This window comes from Panthera tigris, chromosome D3 (genome assembly GCF_018350195.1).
Source record: "Panthera tigris isolate Pti1 chromosome D3, P.tigris_Pti1_mat1.1, whole genome shotgun sequence".
In the NCBI taxonomy this organism is placed as follows: Eukaryota; Metazoa; Chordata; class Mammalia; order Carnivora; family Felidae; genus Panthera; species Panthera tigris.
The window spans coordinates 21791776-21811017 of NC_056671.1; the positions used below are offsets into that span (position 1 = coordinate 21791776).

General features: G+C 56.9%; 2 protein-coding genes and 1 long non-coding RNA gene across 20 annotated transcripts in view; 1 reads left to right on the plus strand and 2 right to left on the minus strand.

Moving 5' to 3' along the window:
* The window catches only part of PISD (phosphatidylserine decarboxylase), a 37146-nt gene extending 22367 nt beyond the window's left edge, over window positions 1–14779 (plus strand). Inside the window, exons 1-9 of one of the 5 annotated variants that reach the window (XM_042961435.1) lie at window positions 3905–4086; window positions 5238–5301; window positions 8300–8548; window positions 10093–10258; window positions 11659–11895; window positions 12062–12200; window positions 12405–12551; window positions 12772–12932; window positions 13494–14779. In XM_042961435.1, the coding sequence (XP_042817369.1) occupies window positions 8499–8548; window positions 10093–10258; window positions 11659–11895; window positions 12062–12200; window positions 12405–12551; window positions 12772–12932; window positions 13494–13718 (1125 nt within the window). In that variant the 5' untranslated portion in view covers window positions 3905–4086; window positions 5238–5301; window positions 8300–8498 and the 3' untranslated portion in view covers window positions 13719–14779. Of the gene's footprint in view, window positions 1–3904; window positions 4087–4752; window positions 4770–5237; window positions 5302–8299; window positions 8549–10092; window positions 10259–11658; window positions 11896–12061; window positions 12201–12404; window positions 12552–12771; window positions 12933–13493 lie in introns of those variants that run through there. The other 4 variants (XM_042961436.1, XM_007082574.2, XM_015537700.2 and 1 more) reach the window with 4 other exon arrangements.
* Window positions 4083–5191, minus strand: LOC122232338. The gene is made up of 3 exons (XR_006209691.1): window positions 4813–5191; window positions 4640–4705; window positions 4083–4411 (listed from the first exon to the last, which is right to left on the minus strand). It is a non-coding gene; the product is annotated as an uncharacterized LOC122232338 (long non-coding RNA).
* The window catches only part of SFI1 (SFI1 centrin binding protein), a 106290-nt gene continuing 101810 nt past the window's right edge, over window positions 14763–19242 (minus strand). For 9 of the 14 annotated variants that reach the window (XM_042961430.1, XM_042961429.1, XM_042961426.1 and 6 more), the window contains 7 exons: window positions 18975–19049; window positions 18677–18853; window positions 18340–18599; window positions 17487–17591; window positions 17188–17389; window positions 15597–15928; window positions 14763–15123 (listed from right to left, as the gene is read on the minus strand). In XM_042961430.1, the coding sequence (XP_042817364.1) occupies window positions 14835–15123; window positions 15597–15928; window positions 17188–17389; window positions 17487–17591; window positions 18340–18599; window positions 18677–18853; window positions 18975–19049 (1440 nt within the window). In that variant the 3' untranslated portion in view covers window positions 14763–14834. The remainder of the gene's footprint in view (window positions 15124–15596; window positions 15929–17187; window positions 17390–17486; window positions 17592–18339; window positions 18600–18676; window positions 18854–18974; window positions 19050–19242) is intronic. The other 5 variants (XM_042961434.1, XM_042961433.1, XM_042961425.1 and 2 more) reach the window with 2 other exon arrangements.

The following is a 19242-nucleotide window of genomic DNA, read 5'->3' on the forward strand; positions in this document are numbered from 1 at the left end:
AGTACGCATCTGAGTATAACAACTTGGTTTTGTTGTTTGTTTTTGGCCTAGCCATGGGGTCCTGTGGCAAGGTGTGAGGTGTTCAGGGACCAGTGGCATAGACAATAGGCCTCAGTCAAGAGCAGCTGGGCCCACATCCATGTTCACTCCCTGCATTAGCAACGCTTTATTTCCAGCCTCAGTTTAGAACTTAAAAAATGTATGGTGCAACATTCCAATTCATTAAAAGGAATGAGGGAGGACAGATCAGCCTGTGCCCACATATCACCCTATGTCCTTTTTCCTGCCCACCCGCCTGGAGCTCCATTTGCCTGCATTCAGCATACCCCTCTGTGCTGTGGTGCCTATGACGCTGGATAGTATTGAACATGTTCTGCACTAGTTTTTACAACTTTATATAATTACTATAGCTTTCTTCTTCTTATCTGTAAACAGGCTACTATAAACTCCCTCATAAGGTTGTTAAATGAGAATGATGTATGTGTAAATACCTCGCTCTATGCTGGCAGGGTGTAGAAATTCAGTAAATACAGGCACACTTCATTTTATTGTGCTTTTGCTTTATTGTGCTTTGAAGGTAATTGCATTTTTTTTGTTTTTTATTTTATTTTATTTTTTACAAATTGAAGGTTGGTGACAACCCTGCATCTAGTGAGTCTGTCAGCACCATTTTTCTAACAGTGTTTACTCACTTTGTGTCTCTGTGTCATATTTTGGTAATTCTCGCAGTATTTCAACGTTTTCATTATTCTGTTTGTTATGGTGATCTGTGATTAGTGACTACGACTTGCTGAAAGCTCAGATGACGGTTAACATTTTTTAGCAATAAAGTATATTTTAATTACATACATTGCTTTTTTTAAAAAGGTTTTTTAAAAAAGTTTTATTTTGAGAGAGCATGAGTGGGGAAAGGGCACTGGGAAATCAAAAAAATTCATTTGACTTGCATTTTTTAAAAGTTTCTTTAGAGAGAGAGAGAATGCACGGGTAGGGACACAGGGGGGTGGGGGAGAGAGAGAACCCCAAGCAGGCTCCCTATTATTTGTGCAGAGCACTATGTGGGGCTCAAGTTCAAGGACCGTGAGATAATGACTTGAGCTGAAATCAAGAGTTGGATGCTTAACTGATTGAACCCCCCAGGCATACTTCATTTGACTTGCTTTATTGCAATATTTGCTTTATTGCAGTATGCTGGAACCAAACCAGCAATATCTTTGAGGTATGCCTGTACTGTTTTACTTCCTACCTAATAGGTGTTAGGAAAGGTGGATGTTAAAGTGAGCAGTCAAGTTGGCAGGGAAGTAGATCCCACTTCTCTGCTCAGGTGTCGTTTACTAACTGCCCAGCTCTGTCCTCAGAGAATCTTGGGCTCATTCAAGGTCAAGAGGGCATCTCAGGGGCCTCAGGGCCCCTATCTGGGAGGAACTGTGGCGGCCACACCCCCAGGTCACTCAGGCTTTGCTTTGCCTCTTCCCGCTTGCCCCAGCCCAGGGACAACTCTGAGTGGTGTGTGGAAGAGCTGAGGACTGCCTGAAGAAGATGAGGAACAAGATAAAGCTGAGCTCTGGGTCTGGAAGGAGTCCAGGGTGGCTGACTCAGAAACCTTTAGGGCCCTGTGTGGAGCTTTCTGCCAGGCTGTTCTGCCACAAATCACAGTTTCCTTTATTGTGCTGCAGACCACCCCTGCTCCGTGCCCCCTCCTCCAGGAGCTGCTGGTGGGATTGCTGAGAAACGCTGGCAAATGCAAGGGGGTAGGGCTGGGAGAAGGTTTCAGATGAAGAAATAGCCTGAGGGCACGTTTGTGAGGCTGCTAACGTGCCCGTGGCTTCTTGCACCAGCCACCAGCCCTGAGACACCAGCCATCACTGGTCTTCCTCAGGAGGCTTCTGCCAGCCCCCAGGGAATGAGAATTAGCAGAAAGCACCTGCCACCCCTGCCCTACTGCTACCTTCATCCCCTTGTACAGTAGTGCATGAAATTCACTAGGCAGGGAACTACAGTGGCATGAGTGACGTGCGACACCTGTCCACGGGTGCTGGAGGCCAAGAGGCCTGGGGCCTGCAGAGCCTTGCGGTGGCGCTAGGTGGCACTCCCACCCAGGGGAGTACCAACAAGGTAGGAGGACCCAGTGTGGCTGGAAGGGACCTCGTTCAGGGTGGGAACATAAACTTTTGTTTTTCCCAGAAATCATTTGTTAACCATTATCTGGAATCTAGAAGGCATTTCCTTACTGAAACATACGTGGTGGAAGTCAGGTTAGAAGGCTAATCTCAGGACAGACCTGTGGGCTGGTAGATGAGTTTTCTAAACACCAGTCTTCCTGAGAGGCTTAAAATGATTACAAAGGAACCCTGGTAGACCTGGAGTGTCCCTGTTGTTCATTTTACTGGGAGAGCATTGGTGTTTCAGAGGCTGCTCAGCAAATGAGAACCTGGGCTTTTGTTTTCCTCCCCTAAGTGTAACTTGGACAAGGCCTGGTCTGGAAGTACTGGAGGCTTTGGGGAAGTCAGAATGGTCCTCCAGGATCTTTCTGGTTCTGGAATTTAGTGTTGCCAGGATTCTGTTATCTTCCTGTGCTTTCACTACTTTTTATCCCATTTCACGGTGTGTTTGCTTAGAGCTCTGGGGTGAGAAGGGGTCTTAAGTCTCACTGAGGCTCAGAGAATGCTGTGGGCCTAGGCTGGGAGACTGCAAGGTGCAGCCCTGTGCTGGAACCTGAGCCCTAGAGGGCTGGAACTCTACATAGTACACCCCTGCTGCCCTATTCCTGCTGTGCATTAGAAGTGTCCAGCATTATGGAAGTCCATGAGGAGGGACCCTGCCCGTCTTCTGCCCCTATCCCCGCTGTGGCATCCCAGGTCTGTAGCTTGTCACAGAGCACTTGCAGAGTGGATCCAGATGAGAACAGGTGTTTGGGGCTTTGTATGCCACCATGTCCTGCTCCAGGCTGCCTGGGCTCAGCTGCCCATCTCTTTGCAAGCCTAAAGGCTCTTTCTTCCTGTTCCAAATGTTGCTTTAGAAATCAAATTCTCAGGGCACCTGGGTGGCTTATTTGGTTGAGTGATTTCAGCTCGGGTACTATCTCACGGTTTGTGAGTTTGAGCCCCACATCAGGCTTGCTGCCTTTGGATCCTCTGTCCCTCTCTCTCTGACCCTCCCCGACTCATGCCTGCTCGCTCTCAAAAATAAATAGATATTAAAAAAAAATTAAATTTTCAGTGATCAGAAGGATCTAGGGTTGTACCCTTGTTGAGTGGCCTAGAGCATGAAGACAGCCTTCTGAGGCAGTCTGACCGCTGAATTTCACTGTTTGTTTGTTTTTTGGGTTTTTTTGGTGTTCCCCGTTCACTCCAACTTACCTAGAAAATGTCTCTTCATCCTATGTGGAGCGAGTGCTTGCAGGCATGGGGTGTAAGGTGCTGACCTCCCCCCCCCCCCCTCCCCGCCACTGGGCCCTGCCATCTACTGGGGTAGAAGGACACTGCATGAATCACTTCACAGCCTGGGGCCAGAGGGGAACTTTGCTTTTACTGAGTCTGGTCTCTTTGGGGGTCTATCCCAGATTTTGTGTGGCAGGGGACTTGTATGGTAGGAGTGTGTCTGCCTGGAGGGGGGGGGTGTGTGGAGGTGGGGGCATCCTGTGCCTTCCAGGTGGGGTGTGGGAAAGAGCCAAGGACTTAGATGCCTTTTCGAGGGCTATAAAAGGTAGCTGGAGGTGGCTTTCTGTTCAGTCCCAGGAAGCTGGCCCTGGGTGAGGTCAGCCACACGTTGAAGCCTGGGACTGCCCAGTTTGGAGTGAGGAGGAAGAATGGCCCCCAGGCCCCGGAGGTGTCGCCGGGAAATCCCGTGACCGGGCGGGGCTGGTTCCCTGGCCGCAGCCCCTCCTCTTAAAGGGGCCCTGGGCCCGGTGGCTGGGTCTGGCCCGAGGGCGGAGCGTGACTGCTTCTGGTGTCCGCCCTCCATCCCCGCCCTGGGTGGTCCGAGTGGCCAGAGCCGAGCCCCCGCCTGCCTGCCGGGGCTTCCTCTCCGAGTGGCGCCTCCTTGGGCGTCAGCGCCTGACACCCAGCGAGACCGGACTACCTGCTGGTGAGTGAGCGGAGCCCGTAGCGGGGCCGCCCTGGGTGCCGGTCGCCCCTTGGAGCTGCGGGGCCCTGGGCTGGAGAGCCCACCCCACAGTCTTCATCCCTTCACGGGCTTCTCCTGCCCACATGGTGGGTCACGGGCCGTCCTGGATGAGCTCACTTCCGCCAGGCCGGGCAGCATCTCCTGGCCCTCAGCCGGCCGGGAAAGGGAAAATGCTGGGGCTCCAAGTCCCCTCTTGCTCTGAAAGATTTCCTCAGTGACTGGCACCAGTTAGGGAAGAAAGCTGCCCTGTTCTCAGTGGGACCTGTAGGTGTTCCCAGGGTCTCACCTGAGGGGCAGAGAAGGGGGTGACAAGCTGCCCTTCACAGAGCCCTATCCCCAAAGGAAGGTTCCTTTCCTTTCTGGGTTTCTTAAATTTCTTAGAAGTCCCGTGCTGCAGGGAGGACTGTCCCCACCTCCAACCACCCTTCCCTGGCTGCTGGCTTGAAAGAAGTATCTCTGGGTCCTTCTCTTTCCTTCCTCTTCTCTTGCCCAAGGCTTCCCCAAGATGGCTCACCCGTTTCACCTGGGGAGAATCCATTTTCCCTGTTCTCTGTTTTTGAAGTTTTGTCTGCTTCTAGTCCTGGAACACAGGGAGGAAGGGTTGGTGGTCCCACCTGGACACAGCTGTTTGTGTCATGCTTCAGGTGAGCTGGGTGGGGGGCTGGGGGTGTCGGGTAGTGGCCCTACCTTCCAAGGTGGAAGCGGGCCCAGAAAGTCAAGCAGATGGACACAGAATTGGGGGAAACGGGGACACTGAGGCTTTCTGCTGCGGCTTCAGGGGGAGTGACCCTGGCACCCAGTGAGAGTTCTGCTCAGGGAGCAAGAACAAATTTCTTAGGTTGTTTCTGGCAGGTTGTGTGCCTGGCTGCAAGGCCCTTGGTGCTCAGGGAGAGCTTATTGGGGGGCGGGGGACAGACAGTCTGACTCCGTCCCTGCCTTCCTGACCTTGTCCAGACTCAAACCTGAATCCATCAAAGTCCAAGGGAACCAGTCAGGAGCATGGCCCCCTGCCCCCACACCTGTAGTAACTGGTAACTGGCCTGGGTTTGTCCATCTGACTTCAGTTGGAACGTTCCATTCCACTGAGGGGGTTATTGTTGCCTTCATTACAGGTTGTGAGGGGACATGGCAGCACTGGTCGGGTGTGAATACCCAGAATAGCACGTCCAGACAAAGGTGACTCCCTACCTGGTCCTGTCGGGCCGTCAAATCTTCTCATAGGGGCAGCAAGTGTCCGTGTGATTTGGGCTCTTTCAGAACTACTGACTCCACCCTGTCCCTGCTCTCTTGCCAGTGGGAGCATACCTCGGTGCTCCCAGAGTTTGGGTTTGGAAACGGAGGTGGGGTGTTGGGAGTCAGGTCTAGGGGATGAGACTTTCACCAGGTCTTGGGTGAAAGTGAGGCATGGTGTTTCTGAGCAGAGCAGAGTTCTGGGCCAGTGTTGCTACTATGATCTGAGCCTCAAGGGGGTGAGCAGGAGGAGTGACCCTTCCCATTTCCAGATAGCCAAACTGATAGCCACAGAGCACCTGTGACTTGCAAGGCCTCTCCCAGCTCTCAGGGTAGGGCAGCCAGGATTGCAGTAACTGGATTGTCCCCCTCCCCCACCAAAGCCTAGCTTCTGAGTTCCCCCGTTCAGTATGGCTGGTCCTTAGGCCTTGTGATAACTTTAAACTCCTACTGGTCACAGCTCACAACTCCTCTCCACAGAGTGTCCTTGAGATGGAGGAGAGAGGGAATGTAACTGTACTTCCCTTGCTTCAGGGAGTCCTGCTTTTGGGTTCCTCATCTGGGCCTGGCTCCAAGGAGCCAGAGAGTAAGAAAATTTTGGCTTGGGCTCCAAGGGTCATTGCAGGAATGGAGGGCAAGTGGGGCACCATAATGGGGAGGCCAGGAGCACTGTTGGCCTAGGAAGTGGCTCTGCCTTTGGGAAGCAGGAAGGAATGAGCCTTAGGGGAGCCCCTTTCCTCCATCCTGCAGCTTTGAGCTAGACAGAGGGTGCCAAGCCTGTTACCTGGGGACAGGTGAATTCATGTCTGCTCCCTGGGGACCTTTTGGGGCCCATGCATGGTGATTTGGAAGAAACTTGACAGTCTGGTCCCTGACCCATTTCAGAAGAGGGGGTAGAGTGGTGGTGGAGGTAGGACTGAGGGCCTAGGACATCCTCCTGGCCCTGTGGGGGCAGTTTCTTAGAGTCTAGGATAGCAGCAACTTGAACTGGGCCCCCTTGAGCACCCTGCACTGCAGGAGGAAGGGTGAAGGCCCAGTTTACTGTGGTGGGCCGTGAGGCCTGGCCAAGTCCCTACACTGGGGGCCCTGGGGTAAATGAAATGGCAGAAGCATACACAGGAATCTGTTTTTGAGGACCTGAGGTTTTGGGTCTAGCTAGGTTTGTCTGTGGGCTCCAGCATGTGCCTTTCTGGCAGCATGCTGCAGTGGTCACTGCCCCATCTGGTAGCATAGTGGGGGAAATAGGCAGGTTGAGACTGGGGTCCCCATCCTCTTCCACAAGGCCTCACTGGCCTCACCGGAAATCCCAGGTGTGCACTCAGTCTGAGCTTTCTCGAGTGGGGGAAAGAGCCTTGTCCTAGAAGTCAAGCACTTCAAGCACTGTGCCTGGTCCTGACTGCCTGTCACCCCTTTGGGCCTGGGGAGCTGACAGGAGGCCATTGTGGGGCCCCATTGCCTGGTGGGCCATGGAGGGGTGGGGTGTGTGCTCAGTACATGGGTGATATAGTTGAAGTGACCTGTCACAGATGGGAAAGTTAGGAGGCTCAGTATGGGTGAGGGATAGACACAGTGGTGTCCATGGTTCCCGGGGCCTGGCCCTTAGGTCAGAGGAGGCTCCTGTGCGTATCCGCTTCTGGCTGAGGCCAGGTGCCCACCCATAGTGAGCTGTCCTGCCACTCAGGTGAGTGGCCTGGGGATGATCTCTGCTGGAGGGGTCTGGGTCCGGGGTGGCCAGGCCTTGCCACTTCCTTGGTCAGGGCTGGAAATCCATGCTTACTTTTGGATGTTACTCAACCTGTGCTGGCTCCCACTGCACACTACATTCCCAGGGATTTGACTCGCCAGGGACTGGCATTTTCACCTCTGGCTGAGGTGCCTTTGCCAGGGCATCAGACATTCACCCTTGTGTGGGTGGAGCCGGGTCTGAGTGGGGCCTCTTGTTCTGTTGTGAGTCAGTTGGCTGTGCGGGGGTCGGCATTTGGCCTGGGACTGCGCTGGAGCAGGCAGGTGGCCCAGCTTGGGGACAGAGTGGGTGGAGGGCAGGGGCCTGTGTCCGAGGCCTCAGGCCCCCACTGCTTCCCAAGCAGGTGTGACCAGTGCCTGTCTTCATGATAGCCCCAACCTCTAAGCTGTGCCCAGTGAGCCACAGGACCCAACTGAGCTGGGAAGCGGCCCACCAGCCACCAGCTGACCTCTGCTGGGTCAGCTTTCTGCCTTGGGAGCTTCTCCCAGGGCCTGCATCTCTGCGTCTAAAGATGGTGGCAAGTGCCTGTCCTCTGTAGCCTGCAGTTGGGATTGGAGGCCAGGCTGGTTGGGTCCTTGACTATCCCTGGGCTCAGACAGCAATGACTGTGGAATGTTTGCTCTCCTTTCCTATTATCTGTGAGGGCCTGTGGGCGTGTCCTCCCAGATCACCAGGCAGGGCCAGAGTGCTGTCCACAGCAAAGATCGGAGTGAGGGGCTGGTTTGGGCTTCAGTCCTGGTTGGTTTTCCCTCAGATCACGTCATGAGTGTGCTAATCTGCTGAGGAGGCCTTGGGGGGGGGGTCTGTGCCGGGATGGGAGGCTCTGACGCCTGGCTGTGGGGGGCTGGTGAGAGAGCTGGAGCAGGTCAGGTTTCCAGCGTCTGACCCCCATCCACCGTGTCTCTCTTGTCTTCCCGCTCCCTCATTCCTCAGATGCTATTTTGTCACCTGAATGGAAAATGGGTCAGGTCCTGGTGAGGGAGGGGCCGCCCGAGCTGCAGACAGGCCGACGCTGGGTGCCCGCCTGGAGCACAGGGCTCAGATTCCAAGCTTGTGCTGCTTGTGCCCACAGGCGCCTGGTCCCTTCTCTGGCATTAGCTCGCTGCGCTGGAGGGGGCAGGTGGCCCAGCCTGGGGGCAGAGTGGGTGGAGGGCAGGGGCTTGTGTCCGAGGCCTCAGGCCCTCACTGCTTCCCAAGCAGGTGTGACCAGTGCCTGTCTTCACGATAGCCCCAACCTCTAAGCTGCGCCCAGTGAGCCACAGGACCCATCTGAGCTGGGAAGCGGCCCACCAGCCACGAGGCGGCCAGCCCAAGGAGTGGTGACAGCACAGGAGCTCCTGGCTGGGGGGAAGGGAGGAAGGAGGAGAAACAAAGGCGAGTGTGCCTGGCGCCGCCCACCATGTGTCAGTCAGAGGCTCGGCGAGGACCGGAGCTCCGAGCAGCGAAATGGTGAGATGCTGCCGGCCGCGTCCTAACCTCACTGTGCCCCGCCACGACCTCCGGAAGGTCAGAGTTCACGTCCAGCGGCCCCGAGGTGGAGGTGGCGGCAGGGGGCAGGGGGATCAGCCCCCGAGGCTGGAGGGGCCCGGCCCGGGGGGCCTGAGTCGGAGAGCCCGCTTCAGGTACCTGGGGAGGCGGAGCGGGCTGGTGGCCTAGTGTCTGCTGCTCCCCAATTGCTGCTCCCAGGCCCCCACCCCCAGGCGCTCCCCACCCTGCTCTGGAGAGGTGCCACTCTTCTAGGATTGGTCCCTGGGCTTCTGCAGTGATCAGGGCGGGTGGGGGAAGCCCTGGGGACAGCAGGAGTTTGTTCAGCTTTGTTTGGCCCCTACTACCTTCCTGAACCTTTTGAAAACACAATGGGGTGGGGTGGGTTGGGAGAGAATGAACGCAGGGAGTCTGGTGAGCTGTGGAAAGAAGCATCTTCCATTGCCATCATTGAATAGCAGGTGCCCGGCCATCAGCTTGGCTCTCCATTTTTTTCTTTTTGGTATCAGCTGAGATGCCTCTTTGTTCCTTGGTTTGTTCAGCAACTGGGGGCAGAGGACATGGCTTCTCTGAGAGTGGATGGGAGCCTTAGATTATCCAGTTGAATGCAGTCTTTTTGCAAATGAGGAAACTTAGGCCTGGGGACATTCTCAGAGCGGGTGGGAAGGTGGTCTTCTGATGGCTGCACTGGGGCTTCAGGAACATTTTCTAGTGCTTAGGCATGAGACCAGGGGACTTGGGTGTCCCTGTTGTGTCTCAGGAGGCCAGGATTCTGGTGAAAATGCCCACCCAGCCTCAGATCCCCACAAGGCTGAGCCTGTGCTGAACGCACTGAATTTGGGCTTTGTTGAAAGGAGGGGTTTGGCTGAGGTGTGTGACCCCGGCAGACCTGGGAGGTGGTCTCAGGGTTTCTGGGGAGGTTCCCCCCACCAACCTCTGAGTCTGTTTTGGAGAACCTGATGTGTTGTAGAAAGACCAGGCGGGTGGATGGAGCTGTAGCTGTTAGGGGTGTGCATGTGTGCAGGTACACGTTCATGGGTGTTTTCTTTTGGGGTCTTGCCAGGCCCAATCCCTTAATTTATCTGATGAGGAAACAAGAAGCCCAGAGCCTTGAAGAGATTTTCCCAGATCCTGCAGTGTGATGGTAGCCGTAGCTCCCCACTGCTCTGTGCTTCTGCACTGTTGGGGCTCCAGATCAGACTGTCTTCCTGGCGCCTCTGTGGGCAGAGCTGGCCCCAGGAGTTGGGGGCTGTGAGGCAGGCTGTGCACCCCGTCTTCCCCATGCTGCCCCTGATTCCTAGTCCTCCTAAGCTGGTAGGCAGGTGGGTGAGACTGGGATGTGAGTCTGCCGACCAGAGGCAGCTGAGCCCCCAACTCAGAATGGGCTTGTGTTGAGGGGCCATGGCAGTGCTGCTGGACTCCATAGAGAGGCAAGCTTGCTGAGGGTGGGGTGGGGCCTCCCAGACCCTGACTGCTGACCTGGCTGTGCGCGGACATCTGCTCTGCAGGTTGCACTTCCCCCAGCTGGCACTGAGGCGGAGGCTGGGACAGTTGAGCTGTATGTCCAGACCTGCCCTGAAACTGCGCTCCTGGCCCCTGACGGTCCTCTACTACCTCCTGCCCTTCGGTGCCCTCAGACCGCTCAGCCGGGTGGGATGGAGGCCCGTGAGCAGGGTAAGTGTGCACAGACTGCTGGCCCGGCCGTCCTGGGCGCAGGCCTGAGGTTGGGACCCAGGACACGGAAACAGAGAAGGAAACAGTTGTCAGATTAGAGGTGATAGTGTGGGTGCTGAGCCCCCTGGTTTGTCATCTTGACAGGCGAGTTGGTTGGGAAGGCCAGGCTGGTTGGTGGCCCTGAGGGCTTGCTGTGCACCGCCTGTTTTCCTTGCCTGCATTTGTGCCATTTAGGGGCTCTGTTTCTGAGAGGAACCCACACTGGGCATTCAGAAAATGGTGTCTGATTCCCTGGGTTCAGGTAGAAGAGAGCTCAGAGGTGATTTTGAGAAGAATGTGAATCAATTCCAGGATGCCAGAGGGTGATTCGGGAAGGCTGGTGCCTGTCTGGGCCCCTTCGGGTGTGGATGCCTTTGAGGATGTGGGAGCCCCAGGCAGAGCTGGATGAGGGAGTGACCTGGCCACCATTCCCTAGAGGGCCAGCTCCCTTGCCCTGGGCTCTCTGGGCAGGCTGACCCCAAGTAGGGCACCCTATGCTGAGATGGGCACGTCAGCTGTGAGGAGTTTGGGGAGCCATTAGCTCAGTGCACTGTAGAGGTGTTTAAAGTTGGAATGAAATTATACTTACACCGTGGGGACTTGGTGTCTAGGTCGGGCTGACAGGCAGCAGCTGCCAATTAGAGGCAGGTCCCACTGTGGCAGCGGCACCTGGGGTTTAAGAGGCACTCCCCCTCCAGGTCGCCTGGCCCTGGGAGTTTGGCCCGCGGTGCCAACGGAGACAGCTGGGGCCGATTCCCCTGTGCCTCGGGGCAGCAGCCCCAGGTGCAGACAGCTTTGTGGACCAGTCCCTCACAGTAGAGTGCCTCGGAGCTCAGGCAGGCTGGGTAGGGCGCAGCTGTGTCTGGGGGTGCTTGCTGGCTGGGGTGGGGGTGACAGTGATACAGCGCATCCTCATATGAAAGTCCCCGACCTTGTGTGGGCCATATTCCCTCTGCTTTCTGTTTGGACCAGAATGTGTGCTTTGGGCTGTAAACTTTCCCCTGCACCCAGGGTCCTGCCCCTTTCTGCCACAGCGTCTCTGTGCAGGTATCAGAGCCATTTATGCCCCTCCTTTCCTTAAGAAGTGAGACTGTGCTGGCCAGTCTCTCCTGGGGACCAGGGTAGTTGCTGTTAGACCTGTGTATAAAATGACTGAAATACTGAGTTTAGGTCACTGTGTCACAGTCTCGGCCAGTATTTGGTCTGTGAGAGTATTTGGGAAGCTCAGTCTGGTTCCTAGTAGGAAACAACCACATCACAAAGCCATCGCGGGTGCCCAGGTGGCCAGAGGTGGTGGCTGACTGGGGGGTGGCAGGGGGCACGCAGGGCGGCCCACTCATCTGCCTGTCTGTGGCCTGCAGGTGGCCCTGTACAAGTCGGTGCCGACGCGCCTGCTGTCGCGGGCCTGGGGCCGCCTCAACCAGGTGGAGCTGCCGCACTGGCTGCGCAGGCCTGTGTACAGCCTGTATATCTGGACCTTCGGGGTAAACATGAAGGAGGCCGCCGTGGAGGACCTGCACCACTACCGCAACCTCAGCGAGTTCTTCCGGCGCAAGCTGAAGCCGCAGGCCCGGCCTGTGTGTGGCCTGCACAGCGTGGTGAGGCCCAATCCTGCCCTCCACTCCTCCCTCCAGAAATGGGATTGTCACCTGTGTCTTTGGGAACCAGTCCCGGCAGCCTCCACTGGTGGCCCATGGGTACTCCTCTCAGGCTGGGGGAGTCCCCCTGCCTCCCTTAGTGGCAAGCCTTTCTCTGCCCTTTCAGATCAGCCCATCAGATGGGAAGATCCTGAACTTTGGGCAGGTGAAGAACTGCGAAGTGGAGCAGGTGAAGGGGGTCACCTACTCGCTGGAGTCGTTCCTGGGTCCACGCATCTCCACAGAGGACCTGCCCTTCCCGCCAGGTGGGTTGGTGCCTGGTGGTGGCCCCCACGGCCCTGCTGCAGCAGTGCTGGGCTGGGTGTCCGGGAGAAGGACGTGAATGGGTTGGGGAGGGAAGGGCCAGGAATCACTGTGTGGAGCTTCATGGCCTCCCTGGAGCCCACGTCCAGACTACACAGGCTCAGGTGCTTGTCTGAGAGCCTAGCCCTCGTGTCTGCCCCCCACAGCTACCCCCTGCGGCTCCTTCAGGAACCAGCTGGTCACTCGAGAAGGCAATGAGCTCTACCACTGTGTCATCTACCTGGCCCCCGGCGACTACCACTGCTTCCATTCTCCCACTGACTGGACCGTTTCCCACCGGCGCCACTTCCCAGGTTGGCCAGAGCCTCCTGCTTTTTGGTGTCCAGGGACCGGGGCTCCACATTTGGAGTGCTGAGGTGGGGAGGTGACTGCTTTAGTCTGGCTGGATGTGGGCAGCAAGGTGCAGCCTGGGGTCTAGCCCACTCTGCATTTGGAATGATATGGGTGGACATGGGACTCTGGGAGGCTGGTCTTCTTGCTGGGTGGGGAATAACAGTGCCCCTACCCCCACAGGCTCCCTGATGTCTGTGAACCCTGGCATGGCCCGCTGGATCAAAGAGCTCTTTTGCCACAATGAACGGGTGGTCCTTACCGGGGACTGGAAACACGGCTTCTTCTCGCTGACGGCCGTGGGGGCCACCAATGTGGGCTCTATACGCATCTACTTTGACCGGGTAAGCAGAGCCAGGCCCAAGGGCTGGGGCACTTGGAGTCCCCCCACCTCCTCTTCCATGCAACCAAATCTACTGGCCCTGCTGAGCAGCTGCCCTGAGGAGGGGCTGGGTCCTGGGCTCCTGCTCTGCCAGCCCCAACCCCAGATGTGCTGCCACTTGCTCGTCTGGAGGTGGTTAGAGAGGGAGGGGGTTAACCTCCCAGCCCGCACTTTGCTTCTGCCGGGAACCCAAGAAGAACATTGAGCTCAGGGTGAGGCGTGCTGCTTGGAGGCTAAGCGTGTGAGAGGGTGGCCACTGCCTGTCCTTCCCCGGGAGCTGCCTTTCTTGGTGTCAGCTTGTGACTGCGCCTCACCCACCCTGGATGCTGGAGGAGAGTTGGGTCTGATTCCTCTATGTCTTTCTGGGTCCCAGTTCACAGCTGATACTGGGGACTATGGTTAGACCTGGCCCATCAAGTCACTGTCCCTAGCTCCCTTTCCAGTCTGGGTTGGGGACAGGCAGCAGAGGCATGTTCCGAGTCCAGGAGCAGACTCCACATGCTGTGCCTCTGGCCTCCCACAGGACCTGCACACAAATAGCCCACGCTACAGCAAGGGTTCCTACAATGACTTCAGCTTCGTGACGCATGCCAACAAGGAGGGCATCCCCATGCGCAAGGGAGAGCACCTGGGCGAGTTCAACCTGGGCTCTACCATCGTGCTCATCTTTGAGGCCCCCAAGGACTTCAACTTTAAGCTGAAAGCTGGACAGAAGATTCGGTTTGGGGAGGCTCTGGGCTCCCTCTAGAGCCTCTCTCCTGGTGATGGCTACCGTGGGTGCTTTTCCAAACAGAAACAGGAGGGTCTGTTAGAGGGGAGCCTCCGCGGCTGGTCAGGGAGGGGTCTCAGGGCTGTGGAGTCTGACCAGGCAGGACCTGGGTGACTAGTTTCTGCTGTCCCAGAGATGTAGATGAGGTCAGAGCCCCTGTTGACCCTGGACCTATGTGGTCCCCTCTTCCCACTCTAAAGAGAAAGAACATGTAGGCCAAGATAATCTCAAATTCCCTTTTGGAGATTTTTTAATCTGTATAAACTGGAGAACCTATGTCTCCTGGCTGGGTGTTCAGTTGGTCTTGATTTCTGTTGTAAGACAGAACTGGTTATGTATCCTCCGCACTGCTTTTTGGCCTCCCCTTCTGCCTTTCCTGCACTGACTGGGCTGTGCTGTCCCCAGAGCAGGGCCATGTGGCCTTTAACACAACTGCTTTCTGTTCCCAATTCATCCCACCCTGCTTGTTTGGGAAAAGCTGTCTCTCTGCACTTGTGGCTGAACGCATCATCCTGGACTCCGCCAGCGTCTTCTGAGGGGGTCTAATGGCATGGCGCTTTGCAGGTCCCATTGAGTGACCTTCCGGAGCTGGCAAGTCCTCTTTCCAGTAAGCAAGACCAGTTACTGAATCCCCTGAACGGTGTCCAAAGTGAATGGACAGGCAGGCAGGGGTGACCTATGGGGGCCAGGGGAGAGCTTGTCCCCCACTCATATCCAGACCCACATAAAACATGGTAAGTTGCTGCTGTTGATTCAGGGGCTTGTGTTGGAAGCAGAGGAGGAGCCTTGGTGTATTGGGAGGGGGCAGGTCCGTGCCTACCACACCTGTCCCCAGGTAACAGGTACACAATCCTTAGGGAGCCACCGACAGTGGGACCAGGGTTCAGGTTTCCTGGGGACGCTGTGAATTTCTCCTGCAGGAGAAGCCATTTGAACTCTTTCAACTGTATCAGTAGCACAGTATTTTTGTATGAAAAGTGGGAGACTTCTGAACAGTAATTCATTTAATTGCGACATTTTGAAATAAAAAATAAAACTCATTGCAGCTTTGCGTTCTGTTCCTGGAGGTGGGCTGAGGCCTCCCTGGGGCAATGACTAGCACAGAGCCCGCCGCAGGGCCTGGACGCGGGCGATGCAGGAACGAATGGGTTGCCGTTGGGCCTGGAGCTCAGAGGCCAGCTGCTGGATCTGCAACTCCACCTGGGGGACAGGAGGCTGAGCTGAGACAAAGCACAGCCAAGGGAGCTGTCCCAGGGCTGCCTGGGGTCTCACCTCCTGCAGTTCTTCCTGCACCTGCTGCTCTGCTTCATGGTCCTCAGGCCTGGGCTCCTCCTGGCTCAGTTCCAGCCACCGGCGCAGGCTTCTGGCTTGCCGCTGGCAGGACCTGAGGGAGTGAGACATCTGCTGCCAGCCCGGCCAGGCCCTTGGCGGTGCCTCCAGCTAGGGAAGCAGCACATCTGCTACTTCTGGTTGGGGCAGGGAGGGTTCTGTTCCTCTGTCAGCTTCCACCACCAGCTCAGGCAACTCAGGTGGGCCCTGGTGGAACTCCTCCCCGTCCCTCTTCCTGGGTGTGGGGGGAGACAGGCTCTGGACCTGGATCACAGACAAGACAGGACAGCCCCCTGTGCACAGGCCTGTCTTTTCTGCACCTTCATCGTACACAGTCACTGGACCGCTGGCCTCACACTTGACTTAGGTTGAAAGTTTTGCTCCCCTTTATCCTCTGTCCCACAGGTGAGGCAGACCTGAGCTGGACTGAGGGACAAAGGTGCCACGTGTGGGGGGTGGGCACAGGCAAAACACAAGGAACCTGGCAGCCAGTTCTGGGGACACGGCTGGGGTTTTTCTGGGTCTTACGAGAGGTTCTGCTTCATGGTCTGGTAGTCCTGCAGTTGCTGCTGGATGCCCTCAAGCTCGGCCTCCAGGTCAGTATGGCCCATGGTAACAGGAGAATAAGCTTGATCTTGGTCACCCTCCCGGCTATGCCACGGCTGGATGGAAGGATTCCGGGCAGGGGCCTGAGCGCTCACAGTGTGGACAGGCCTTAGGCACACACCTGTGCCTGCAGAGCCTAGCCCGGGCCCAGTGCCTGTGAAGTCCCCAGGAAGCAGCAGGTGGGGGTGGGGGACACTGGCTGCAGATGGAGAGGCCTGGGGCACAAGCCCAGGGGTGATGGGCTGTGTAGATGCCTGTAAAGGGAGGACAGATGAGCAGGAAGGAAGGCTGGGGAGGGGCACCCAGGCTACCCACTGCAGGGGTATGGGGAGGTGAGGCCACAGGACTTGACCTGGCCAGCTCACCTAGTCTGGCCCTGGCTCTGCCCCTTTCTTCAGGACCTGATAGGAGGACGTCCCACAAGCAGCTCAAGGAACACTCCACACCTGTGCAGGCCAGTCCCGCCCCTTCCCCAGAGCCTGGCTCTTTACCTCCCCAAGCAGCCGTTTTACCCTCACCTCACTCTGAGCGGGGATCCTGCGCTTCAGGGAGAAAAGTGGTCAAAGGCAACTATCCTCATCAAACCCCACACCTTCCGTTCCTTTCTGGTGACGACTGACCAGCTCTCTTCGGGCACCAACTCTGGGGGTGTCCCAACCCTGCTGCCGTCTCCTCTGTTACCAAGCACTGGGACCTTCTCTACCACCTGGCCATCCCTGCCCAGACTCTTCACTTGTGTGTCACATGCCCTCAGGAGCCTCTGCCCCTTTCTTCCCAGGTGACCTCTTTAGGTCCCAAGGGTTTACCTTCACCTTATGTGGACTGAGTTTTGCTCTCCAGCCCTGACCACACCCAGAATCTTGTTGCTTTATCTCAGATTTGACAGGTTTAAGATAAACTCTTCAGGCTTTACCCCAAATGGGCTCCCTACCCCCATTTCCCTCTTTCAGTAAAAGAACTCGTTTTTCCTGGAGTTACTCAAGCCAGAAACCCAGGAGCCATCCTGGATTCCCTCCTCACCCTTATCAAACCCATTGGAGCATCAGAGCGGGTCCTGCCTAGTCTGCCTCCCACAGCCTCCCACAGCCTCCCACAATGGGCTCTGCCCACAGCCACCACCTGATCCTGGCTCCCAGCACCTTCCGCTGGGCCATGGGAACACAGCAGCCAACAGGCCCCCACCATTTCCTACTTTCCTTAAAATCCAGACATTCCCCCAGGGCCTGCAGGACCCTCCATGATCTGCAGTGTCTTCATCTATGTTTGGGGCTCTTTGGTCTCTACCTCTAGGATAGAAGCTTCACAAGGGGGGCCTTAGCAGCCTTTCCATACTGTGTCCCTAGGACAGGGACACCTACACTTGGTGAATGCATGAGTGGCCTCGCTGCATCCTCCTGAGCTGGCAGTGCTCTGGAAGCAGTGAGTACAGCTCCGGCTACAGCACCGAGTACATGAGAAAGAGCACTGAAGGCCAGACCAAAGAATGAGACCCCAGGTGACCAGGAGGACTTACCCTGGCAGGTGCTTCCACCCCACATGGCATGAAGGAGGAAGGGGGCAGCAGTTCTGGGCCAGGGTGACTTGGTAGGGTCTTGGGCTGGGGCAGGGGGCTGCCTGGGACCAGTGCTGTCCAGGCCTCTGGCAGGCAAGGCGTCATCAGGGAAGGGCCCGCTGGCTGGGTCACACCTGGGTCACACTCCCACGGTGCCTCAGGCCTACGCAGAGGGAGGGGCAGGAGGTGGTCAGGCCACAGTACCCTCCTGAGGACCAGGAGGGAAAGGGGGCCACTCACCCTAGGACCATAAAACATACCCTGGTCTCCCAAGGGTACGACACCCCAGGGGCCCCTGGCTCTGCGCGGGCTCCAGCAGGAAATGTGGGCGTCGAGGCTGCTTTCTTGCCAAGCGGGCAGCATTGCTGGGAAGAAACACAGGCCTGTTCCTCTAGGCTGCTTGGGGCACCCAGTCTGACCCCTCCAATCTTACAGGGAGACTGAGGGCCAGAGAAGGAGAGGCTCTTGCCCAAGGTAAGTGGTGAACCAGAAGTGATCCTGGGCCATATAGTACTTCCAGTAATTCCAATGAAGTGAGCCTGACGACGTGGGGATGCCTCACCCACATCATCTCACTTGACCTCTATAGCAACCCGGTGCTCCTCCCACATCAGGGTGGGAGCAGGCTCATCATGGTCAGACCCTATCAGGGCTGGGGGTAAGGGAGGCAGAGAGGACTGAGGCCCAGTCCAATACCCAAAACCCCCCCTCGCCCCCACCACAGGTAATCTCTCTGCCAGGCTCAGGTAGTGCTGGTCACTTGGAGCCGGTGTGCAGGAATGGGCCAGGTCACAAGCAGTAGGGTTTCCGAGAGGGAGCCCATTTCTCAGCTGTACGTGGAGAAGCAGGGAGACTGGAAGGTCTGGGGGCACAAGGGCGGGGCTGCCCTACAGCCCATATTCCTTTTCCTAAAACTACATGTTCTCTCCCCCATGCTCTGCAGGAACAGAGGATGTGGTCCTGTCAGTTGGGACCCAATGGGAATGGGAGGGATGTGACAGGATTCTGCTGGAGAGGGGTCCAGGCAGCTCAGCCATGACCTCCCTCCTGTACAGTCCAAGCCTCTGCCCAGACAGGAAGAAAGGAGGACGAGGTGAGGGTTGGGCTACTCACAGCTCTAGAAGTTGGGAGTCTCCAGCAGCCAGGGCCAAGCTGCCCAGAGCTCCCCGTGACTGAGGATCTCGTGTCCTCTTGGCCTCCAGGGCAGCATCCCCAGCCCCAGCAGCAACACAGGTGGAAAGGGGACTGTCAAATGTCACTCTCCTGCTGGGCATGGTGGATGTCAGGGGCTGAGGCTCCCTGCCCTGGCCCAGAACCTTCTGTTTCCACAGCATGGCACAGCGATGGACCACACGGTGGAGACTGTGGGCTGCCTGCAACAGGCCTCTGGTCAGGTCATGCCTGGTCCTGCCTGTTCCCCAGGAGAAGGGGTGGAGGACCCAGGGCTCACCTGCACCTGCTGCTGGGCATGCAGCTGCTGCCGGAAGGCCTGCATGCTGGCTGCAAACCGTAAGAGGCGTGTGGCACCTTCCTGAAGGAGCTGCTGGTGGTAGGCCTGAACAGCTTGCTCCAGTCGCGCCTTCTTTCTCCTCCTTTCCAGTACCAAGCCCAGCCACGCGGCCCACACCTCCAGGGAAAGGAGATGAGGCCCAGTTCACCTTGCTTAAGCCTCCCCTGAGGGTGTGCCCTCCTTTGTGCATGGCCCTCTCCTGGAGAGGCAGGGGCAGTGGGGTGTGGAGCCCCCTTACCTTTGCCTGTAGTGAGAAGGACCAGAACCACAAGGCCCGGGCTGTGCCCCGCTGCTCTCGCTTCCTGTTCGCCAGCTAGGGGTCAAAAAGAGGATTATGGAAGTTTAGCCTTTAAGGAGGCTGCCCCGACCACAGCGTCCTGGTCACTCTGAGACCCTTTTCTCGCTGCCCTCCTTCCATTAGGAAGGGCCCAGTGCTGGTGGGCCAAGGAGTGATCCTTTGGGAAGAACAAAGGCAAAAAGCTCCTAGGGAAGGGAGCAGCTTGGGG